This window comes from Mercenaria mercenaria, chromosome 14 (assembly GCF_021730395.1).
Source record: "Mercenaria mercenaria strain notata chromosome 14, MADL_Memer_1, whole genome shotgun sequence".
Classification (NCBI taxonomy): domain Eukaryota; kingdom Metazoa; phylum Mollusca; class Bivalvia; order Venerida; family Veneridae; genus Mercenaria; species Mercenaria mercenaria.
In genome coordinates, this window is record NC_069374.1 from 58,131,699 (window position 1) to 58,142,944 (window position 11,246).

An 11,246-nucleotide genomic window follows, 5' to 3' on the forward strand; every position below is an offset into this window, starting at 1 on the left:
AAACAAGTACTCATTTTAATATGCAATCTGTTTCATATACAGACGACAATTGTAACAAGGAAAATCTTTTAAAAAGCACTTCTCTACATAAAAGACTCTTATCACACCCTTATTCATGTGATACGCAGACCGTATTCAGCTCTTTCTTTAATTTGATATATGTTGGTATTTGAACAGGTTTTTATCATATTTATTAGCTTACTTATCATTTTGAGATATATCAATATTCTTGCTAAATATACTGAGCCAAAGGTAGCTTTAAAACTGAACAGCGTCGTTTAGGATAAACGCTTTGTCTACATTTCACTCAGCGTAGCACAATCAACAGAGTGAAAGAAATTGACACTCTCGTCCAATCAGACAGAGTGTTGCATAAATATTCCATTTTGATAAATTATCTATAATGCGTTATCAAGTAGTTTGATTTGCAAACTGAAGTCACGTGGCATAGGTAACGAAAACGAATTTAGACGGCGTCGCCGAAAAAGTGGACTATTTAATATACACTGTTTAAGTTTATCTTTCTTCAGTTGCAATTACTATATTAAAATGCTTAACCATGGCCTACTGATCTATTTTCTTGCTTTTGAAGCTACAGCAAAGAGATTTGGACCACCTGTATAATTTTTAACAGATTTCAGTAGTTAACTTGAATATTCTTTACCTAGCTTTTTGTTCTGTTTTTGAAGCTTTCGCTAAGAAATATGTTCTAGAGCAAGCAACTACACTCCGATGAGAGATATAAACCCTCTTGCTGATCATTCTGATTTATTGGATCGTAGGTCGTAAACAAAAAACAGTCATGCTATTTATTAGCTGATTTTACAGTAAGTTGTTTTTCGTGAAATTTGTATTCTTCCCTTCTTTCGTTCTGGATTTTATTTAGCTTCTAGGCTTAAAATCTTTTCGCAGATTTAGAAAGAGACATTGGTGTATACAACAACCCTTTGAAGTTTATCTATTCATATAGAGTAAGCCATCTATATAGTGTGCAACCTTCCTTTTTGACTGATCAGAGCGAGTTATTTTTCAAAGAAAAATGTAGTTTCTTATTTCTTAAGGCCAATGTGACTACAGCAATAAGAACAGCTCTACACACTGAAAAGCGTCGACTGAATGCGCATGTGACCCACTGACTACCCCTTCGTCGTATTTCAAAGGAAGCAAACACATTTTTGTTAGTCAAAGGTAGGCGGAGAATCCGACACGACTTATTCTGCAATTCTGAACGGTCAAACTTAGATTTCACACTATGTCACATAGAGTCCATGAAGAGAATTCTTCGAGAAAAAGAACCCTGGCCGGTCACTATGCTCCGTTTCCTACGCGATCGGTTTCTTTTTCACGAATAATTCACTTCATAAACGCTATATATACCTTAGAGTTTGTATGCCATTGTCGCTTAAAATGAGAACAATGCTATCTTAAAAGTACACAGACAAAAATGTTCTATGTTAACACTCATTATCAGCACTGAAATTAGATCGCGGCGATGGTAAGCAGGCTAGCAGTTTTAAATTGAATTCAATAAAAAGAAAATATTTGTTTATAAAGCTAATGAATATGTCTTGTACACTTACATATTTGATAAATTTACTACTAGTAATATTGAACATATTTTTTCTGCATACTTTTATATGAATATTAAATGAATGTGACATTAAAAGCGTGGCTTAAAGTAGTCATTTTATCAATAAGGAATATAAGAAGTATCTTCGATAAAAGGTTTATATATTTATAGCTGCAAAATATCATTTTTCTCACACACCAGTGTTTTACAAACGAATATTATTTCCAGCCGAGTTTATCTATATTGATGCTGTTTTGTTGTTTACTGTACAAGATACATCCAATAAGTGGGGACTACACATGCATATGCAACAATGGTAATTTGCCAAAGAACATATTCAAATCCGTAAGTATTGATAAATACAATATTATTGTTCCTTTCATATCTTGGAATCTGTTTGCAGTTTGTAGTGTTATTTATAGACTTGATTCTTTACCTAGTCGTGTCCTTAATGGTTGTGTTATTGGTGCTTTTACTTCAAGTTTGATTTTAACCTAATTGTCGTACTGTAAACCTTTAGAGCGTGGTAAGTACAGCGTAAAACCATAATATAAAGGCAGCGGGCTCAACCCCCGAACGTAGGTTATATTCTCCGTGACGATTTGTTTGGAGAGCAACTTGTCCTCCATCACAGTTTCAGATGAAGAAGTTGTTATCTGAGAACAAGTCAGTCATAGTACAAAACTAAGATAATCAATACTGGTAAGTTCAAATAACCTTTGTCACTCAGTTGAAAAAATGCAGAAAAACAACGTTAAACGCAACAAATAAACATTGGTCTACTGACACGGTTACTCCGGATTGACTGTGTTTATATACTTTATTAATATTAAATAAGCAATCGGGTGTATACGCTTTCGCTAACCTGTTTCCAGAAGAACTATCCTATGTCAAACTAGCTAAATACATAGTAAGTATGAGGTTGTTGAGCCACAAATGCGTTCCGTTTTCCAGGGTGGTGCACTTTACCTCTCTGTATGATTTGTTTGTTGTTTTGTATGTTCGTGGTCGTACTTTACCAAAACACACACATATACAAATCTAGTTTTATCTATTACAGCAAACAGGCGACAGTGATGTCCTAGGATACCTGAAAGTTGGTTTCTGTAAAGCAAATCATACTGTTACCAATGGACTGTGGCTGTCGGTATTGTATCAGCATCAGGTAAACGTTTTGGGATTTCTGCAAGGATAACTTTTTCAAAATGGTGCAGAATCAAATTAAAAAGACTTTAGGCACATTGCTATTTTAACTCTTGCGATACTCTTTTGTTAAAGACGAAAAAAGTAGTAATTAAATATTTTACACTTGTAGGTCGGATATATACAAAATGACTCAACCATTCACATTTTAAAATGTGTTGGCGATCCAAGAAAAGAAGACGGTAAGTCAAGCATTATGTGCGATTGGAGAACTTTCATTTTCCCTTTGCGTTCTTCATTAACAACAATTTGAATTAGAAATCGCCTGAAATACAATCTGTAAGTGAGATCTTCGTATCTTAATATAGAATATATGTATTTACCTTAAGGTTCTAAACCATAAGATGAAAGTTAATTAAACGAGAGGAAAGCAACCACGAAGTACAGTCAATTTAAAAGAATGCAGCTATATTACAACAAAACCCATGATAAGTGTATACTTTGATGATGCATACATTTTACGTACATACACAAAAGCATAGACAAAGTTAAGTACAAATGTAGAACCAAAATAGATGACATATTTCAATAAGCCTTCAAATAAACCTGTTTTTGTTACTCAGACAAACAGATTTATATTATCTTTTTCCAAATGGCTATGAATTGTATTTATAATGTTTTATAAAGTTGTACTAAAGTGTTGAATATTAATACATAGTAAACCCATAATTTCTAAAGGCATTTATAGATTTGTTAGAAAATCTTTTTTCTTCATATACCCTATTCTTAAATGGTAAAGTGCGGTCATTGTTTAAAATAAATAGACCATTAATTTAAATAAATACTTAAGACATTCATTTTAAACATAGTATCAATTAATTATAGTCAATGCATTTCTAAACTATGAGTAACAGGGTTGTAGTAAAAGTCTCTGCTGCAAAGAATACATTTTACAAAACAAGTAAACACGAATATGGTTATAAAATTAGGAATGTTATCTGATTTCTCCTTTTATTTAAACATCATCATATAAAAGCGCTCGCAAACGGGTCGATATTTACTCCAACACCGTACCAATTTGGTTGTTTCTAGGTTAAAGGTCAGTAATTCAAATCCTTCTTTTTTCATCTAAAAAAGGACAACTTCATGTCGTCTTTACATATCTTTAGAGAACATCACTTTTTCCTACACCAATTTATCATGAAAGTTCTATCACAAATTAACAAAAAAAAAAATGAAAAGAAAATAGGGAGTTGAATAGTTCCTTGTGAAATGCCAGTCAGTTGTGGTCTGCTACCCTAAAAATGGCACATAATTGCTCTCCTCCGCGCAATAAACACCTACTTCCGGTTTCGATCTGCAACACTTGCCATGTGGGTTGTATGAACATGAAAACCGTCTCATTTTATGCAGAATGTATTTTAGTAGCAAAAACATGTGATTAAAGCACTCGTTCTACACGAATTTGCGCAGAAAATGGGAAAATTAGGATCTATTCATTATGGATTTCTTTCGAATACACCACAGAAGCACATTTTCGACCGAATTACTGACCTTTTTTCCTCTAATCGATGTAGCTCATTGCAGACTTGGAACGGTCTTCTGCGCATGCCCGGAAGTGATTATCTAATGTCGCGTACGGCAAAAATGCGCAAATTATTGCATGTTCGTACGCATTTAGTGTATAATATGTATGATATACTGACTAGAGTTTAGGGTTAGTATCACCATGGTTATAAATTATATACATTTACAGTACTTTTAGTTCAAATTGCTTCAATCCGGCATATACCCGAGTCTGTAATTTATACCGACGCTCCAACTCTGCATTGAGTCACATCCGTTTCTAATCCCTTACCGTACCCATACCGTACATCCGTAAACTGTAGGTTTTGTTAGGAGAAAGGCAGAAACTTACATCGTTCTATGACATCAGAATACTTCAGGAAAACGTTAAAATCCGCTTATAAAGAAATCTGCCGTTTGATAATTTGATATATCTCTGAGTCATTTGCTCAAACACTGAAAGAGTTTCCGTGGCATTAGTCGAGAAGCCTTTAACCTGTACTTTTCAAACTTAGTAGGGTGATTGGCTAAATAGAGTGAATAACACCTATTGCTTTTAAGATCAACATGTTAAAGGTACGGGATGCGGCAGCCGAAATGATGTAAAATGATTTCTTCCTATAGAAATCCAGAGAAAAAATTTCTACAATCACACTTTCAGCGAGTTTATTCCAAATGTTCCTAAGGTGAGCGACCTTTGGCCATTTGATCCTCTTGTTAAATATCTCTGCCTTAAACTGTGGACAAATACAGAATAATGTCATGAGTTTGGCTGAATATATGCCCTTGTTTGAAATAAAAATTGATTCGTACCATCCTGTGTTGTATAAATGCTCGCCACACCCACCTCGTTGTAATTTGATTTAAGCGAAATCTAATATGGTGACCTATAAATCTTCTTTTTGTTTTAGATTAGGTAGATATAACAAAAGGTGTACAGAGTTGGATTTAATCCCTTTATGTAAAACTCGATAAAATAACAGAAGTACCAACTTAAAATTAACAAAAATATGCAAAGGAACTCTATTACATAGATAATGAATGTGACTCCTTGATCCCAAAGGACTAGAAAATATAACATCACTGAATTCAAGCACGGGGAGACATTTTACAGCAGCCACACGGCACTTAAAAACTGCTGTTATGATATTTAAAACAAAGGTATGAAGCTCCTTGTGAAACACAGAATTGAACCAAGTAAAATAATAGCAGACTCACTTTGACTGTGTCTGATCATGAGAGGTAATGGAAAGTGTAAAATATGGGTGTCATAAATCAGGTGTAGAAAATGATAACTTTAGGGCAACAATGAATGTATGACTATATGACTGTTAAGAATTGTTTGCAGCATGACTCAAACAAACACAAATTTCAGCATAGAACTAGATGGTGTAACATTAGTGCATCTAAATTTAGATATAATTAAATCTATCTTTATGAAATATTGAATTCCACATCATCCCGCATTTCCCCCACACGCTCACTGTAACTGAAATACCAGAAATTATTATAGTCTCAAATATTCATATGAATTAGAAATCCATTTTTCGTAGGAACATATTAGTCGAAATGAGAATAGATTAAGTAGTCCAACTACAAATGTTATATTTTGCACACACAAAAGCATTCGATAACCTTTTTTTCCGTGATGTGATAACTTCACACAATTGCTAAGTATTAACAGCTCCAAAAAAGAGACCTTATCTATCAAAAGTACTCATGAAAGAGTCTTGAACAAGGTCTTCTTATAGCACGTTTACGTTTCTTCAACAAAGTCAGCTCAACAGTTTGTCAACCACGAATATGGCAAACGTTTTGTTAGACTTTAGTGAGGCAGTAGGGGATTTTTACCATTCTCAGAATTATGTGTACCAGTGTCTATTTCTTGACATGAGACAGAAACTGAATATACAAAAAAGGCTGCAGAATAAAATGAAAGTGCCGTGGCTTGGCTTGCTTTACCTTTTGTGGTACCAAGAAATGGTAAGAGACCACATCCGAAAGGTGTATTCAGTATTGCATGAATCTGCTTAGATAAGGAATAGTTTTACTGTACAAATGTTAGAAGAATAAATATTGTCGTTTCTAGTTTAAGCATTACCAAGTCTTACCTTTGCACTTCCCTATATTCTTCCATTTTTACCGTCTGTGTTGGTCTTTTGTAATCTATTTCATTTTGGTCAAATCAATGTTGAAAGTTTTCTAGATTTCGAAAGAAATTTCTTACGCTACCAATTAAAATCCTGGTTGTATGTAAATAATTTACTATATTTATTATTAGGATTTATTAAAGCAAGAATAGCCAGGGCAATATCTTTCTATTCTGATAAAACCTTATAATTTAGTAATCAAGTTTGTCTCTAAAAACTGGGCTATGAAGTTCTGTTTTGTTGAGTTTCATATCACATCAAAAGAATATAGGACTATGGCAATTTTCCATCTTTGAATTGTATAGGGCAGTCCGAGGTGCCCTTACGGACATAATTATACGCACAGACGGGTGCCTGGTTACGTATAAACAATTGTCTTTGGTTAAATGCAGCTGCATTGCTACCTCATATAATAAATTTACGTTACTTGATGGGTTTCAACAAAGTAGAGGTGATTGGAAAGTGATTTGAAAATCAACGTCCTTTAGCCACTAAGCCATGCATTGCTCTGAGATTGCCGTCATTGAATAAATGTATAACACCATAAAAAGTAGAATAATTTGATAATGATAGCAAATAAATATCTTAAAATTACTTCCCTGTATCTTCTATTTATATAATCTAAGCTAAAATTTAAAAAAAAAGCATTTTGTTTAACAACGAAGAAAAACAGGTACTATCTTAATGTTCATTATGCATTTTGCAATTATCTTCTTTTGTATCAAAGTTTAACCCAAAATATAAACACTGATTAAAACACTAAAAGTTTACCTTGACTTATTTTAGACAGTAAATGTAATAGCTGATGAATTAATAATGGAAATAATATATATATCATGCCAAGAAGGAAATGCACATTTTATTATTATTAATATTATTATTATTATTTTTTTTGCCTTTTTAGCTCGACTATACGAAGTATATGGAGAGCTATCCTACTCATCTCGGCGTCTTTCCACGTCTTGGTTAAAAGTTTGTTTTTTACACTTTCTCGTTCTTTCTCATTCCATCTGTAATTACGTGATGGATTTGTTTTAAACTTAACATAGTTATTCCTCATCATCACCCACATCATCTGACATAAGGATCATAACTCTTACACCAATCTGTCATGAATCATCCCCATTTTTACTTAACATTTAAAGTTTTGGTGCACTTTCACCTTATCTCAGTTATTACTATATGGATTTGATTCAAATTTAAAATAATTGTTACACATCATCGCCACATTATTTGACACAAGATTCATAATTCTGGCACCAATTTTTCATAAATTTTGCCCCCTTTTTCAATTGAAATTTCAGGTTAAAGTTTTGTTGCACTTTCAATCTATCTCAGTTATAACTAAATGGATTTTATTCAAACTTAAAATAATTGTTCCACATCATCACCCGCATCATATGATACAATGTTAACTCTGACACAAATGTTTCATTAATTATACCCCATTTTTACACAGAATTTCAGGTTAAAGTTTTGGTGCACTTTCACTTTATCTATGTTATTACTATATGGATATGATTCAAACTTAAAACAATTGTCATTAACATCATATGACACAAGGGTCATAACTCTTGTACCAATTTTTCGTGAATTATTCCCTTTTTGACTTACAATTTCAGGTTACAAGTTTGATGCTCTTCCACCCTATCTCTGTTATTAGTAAATGGATTTTGATTCAAACTTAAAATAGTTATTTCACCTTATCACCCACATCACGTGACACAATGTGTATAACTCTGGCATCAATTCTTTATGAATAATGCCCCCATTTACTTAAAAGTTAAGGGTAATTTGGGGGCATTTTCACTAAATCTCAGTTATTACTAAATTACTTTGATCCAAACTTGAAGTAGTTGTTCCACATCATCACCCACATCATATGAGACAAGGTGCATAATTCTTTCACTAAAACGTAATAAATCCCCCCCCCCCCCACCCCCCAAATGTTCGCTTAAAATTATACTTATTTAGTGTTTAAATACACTTTATCCTTATCTCTCTTATTACTTAATATTTTTGACTCAGACGAAAGCTATTGCACAAGATTTCAATCCAACATTAGAATCATTTAACACTCCAGTGACACCTCTAGCTTCCTCAGATGTGCCTAGTTTTACTATCCAACATCGAAATAGTCGAGCGCGCTGTCTCCTGTTAAAGCACAAATAATTCAATCTTAAAGACACACAATATAATTTAATTGTTCCATTTAAATTTGTTTAACACACTCTAGCATTTATGTAACACGCAACATGCATACAGAACAATTAAGAAAAAAAAAAGATCTAGATGGCCGCCAAAATAAAGAGGATGAATATGATACCTATGGAGTTCAAGAATCTGGTTGTTTAAACAGTTTTGTAAAAACACTTGATAAAATAAAGCAAAAACGATCACAACACTTATCGTTTTAGACAATTTACAAAATTCACCACAGATAAGTAGACAAAAAAATAATCAGTTCTAAAGTGATAATTTATAAATATCAGTTTAAAGTTCCCTCTTGCTACAGGATCCCGAACTTACAGAAAACTACTTATAAATCAGGACACACTGCTCATATTTCTTTTCCGCTGACTTCGTATCTTACGGTCATAAAAACACATGCAGAAGTGATATGAATATATAAACTCTTATGTTAATCTGTTTTGGTCCATCAATAATTCCGGAGATGTTAGCAAAAACTGTTGAATATACATTACAAGTCTTCAAGTATCACAACTCATGATTTTCCTACCCTTTGTGCTAATTTACTAAATAATTATATAAAAGAAAATCTCGTAACCTTATTTTAGAAAACATCTGAGTACATCAAGTTTATCTGCTTTAAGTTTGACACACTTTTATTATGTCAATAATGTTACAGATTTTCTCAGCTGGGTATTATTTCATTTTCATTGTCTTGTCTTATAGTGCATTTTATTTGACCTGGCGGGGCGTGGTTTCGCGACGGTCCACTACATTATTGTGCAGGGTATGTAGTACATGTAACCATTGTAGCGTTGAATTTTAGTCGTTGGTTACCGAAGATTTCGGAATTAAGCAATTACATTGCTCTACCTATTTTGCTCGTTTTTTGAGATTACCATTATTTGCATATGTCAGAAATTAACTCCGCCCCTCCAGGCCGAATAAAACGGACTATACTAGTAAAAAACACAGAAAATGTGAAGTGGACACACTTCAAACTCGTTTAAACCTCGAGTTTCCTTTATATAGCGTACTGACTGTTCTAAGACTGCCCGCTTATGTTATATATATATAGCCTTGTAAGTTGGCGATGCTTATACCTTTCACTCTGATTCCCGTTTGTTTGCCATTCTACTATTGATACCCCAATTTTTATCATTTAACTTCCTCCGACTTTTTAGCAAATGCCCATTTTTGATATATCTCATGAATTAAAATGTACTTGATGTATGTTTGAAACAACCTAGTGTCTATTTTGTTATTGATCTGAACACCAATCTTAAGGTTTATCCACACAGTTGGACCATAACCCTTTTAGATATTACCTTTGATAAGTTTAATAAATACATAACGAAAAGATGACATCGAATTTGAAAAGTAAAATGCCTAATAAGACAGGGTTGGGTATATCTTGCCGTAGCATTGTTTTTAGATTGCCATAATATTTTACAACCACGTCACACTTTCAAAGACAGCTATCTTGTACATGCATGTTATTGGAAATTATTGTTCAAATTGCAACAGTGTATGCAAAAGGCAAATACACTATATGTAAAAATCAAATATAAGACATATAATTTTAGCATTGACAACACCTGTCCCACGTACAACTGCAGAACCAATTATATCTACAGTCGGCAGATCCGAAACGACTGACACTACTATGTTGTCATCGACATCAGATTATAAAGAAAGTAACACTGACAACAAAACCACAACTTCTGAGGCAGTAGGTGAGTAAAACTCTGTTGTTAAAGCGGGAAATAAATTATTTATATATATACCGTGTTGTACTGATATGCAGTTATAATTATTATGTTGAAATCAGTTAATGATATTCTGTTTTAAGACTTGTGTTAATATTTTTATTAATTACAGAAAAAACACTGTTGTATTCAATTATATACAGTTATTATATAATTACAAAAATACAACCGCAAATCTCTATGGAGCCAATATTTGCAAATAGCGATTAATTAAACGAAATGCTAACTTTAAGAATCATTGTTCTTTTATACCAGATGTGACTATACCTCGGCCTTACACAAGTATAGTATCAACAGATATTATCTCAAGTATAACGGAAGCAACAAAAAGGCCCGCTTCTCCGACATCAACATCAGTTGTTTTGACCTCCACAGTTTACAGCGGATCTGACAAAACAAATTTTATAACAACTGTTAAAACGATGCAAGAAAATAGTTCCGGAATACCACACACTACTATTTCAAATAAACTGCATAATTCAACTTCTGTTTTACTAGGTAAATAAGAAATAATTAATTTAAAGCTTTATGAAGATGTACGGAAAAATTACTGTGATTGGCATTATGTTTTAATGTTTTAATGTAGCAGTTTCAGATTTTCTATTTCTGGAAATGCATGATATTTGGTTCTATCCATCGATTAAAGTGCAACATTTTTAGAGCAACACCATTTGGTAAATACAAATATTTACTGTTATGTGGAGGTTGTTGCTCTGGGGAAGTTTATTTGATAGTATATTTCAGCATAAGGAAATTTGAATGATGTTGTTATAGAGATTTCTTTGCTGAACAGAGGGCCTTTTTGGAGAAGTTATACTGTAAATTGTATTTTATTCCGTTCAGTTGGTTTCTTGTTAT

The 11,246-nt window shown here is 33.0% G+C and overlaps 1 protein-coding gene across 1 annotated transcript; it reads left to right on the top strand.

Moving 5' to 3' along the window:
- Positions 1–1,443: 1,443 nt before the first annotated feature.
- On the top strand, positions 1,444–10,894 carry LOC128546040 (uncharacterized). The gene is made up of 6 exons (XM_053522654.1): positions 1,444–1,495; positions 1,799–1,915; positions 2,631–2,735; positions 2,886–2,955; positions 10,206–10,355; positions 10,644–10,894. The coding sequence occupies exons 1-6, from the start codon at positions 1,493–1,495 to the stop codon at positions 10,892–10,894; spliced, it is 696 nt and encodes a 231-aa protein (XP_053378629.1). The 5' UTR covers positions 1,444–1,492.
- The last annotated feature ends 352 nt before the right edge of the window (positions 10,895–11,246 follow it).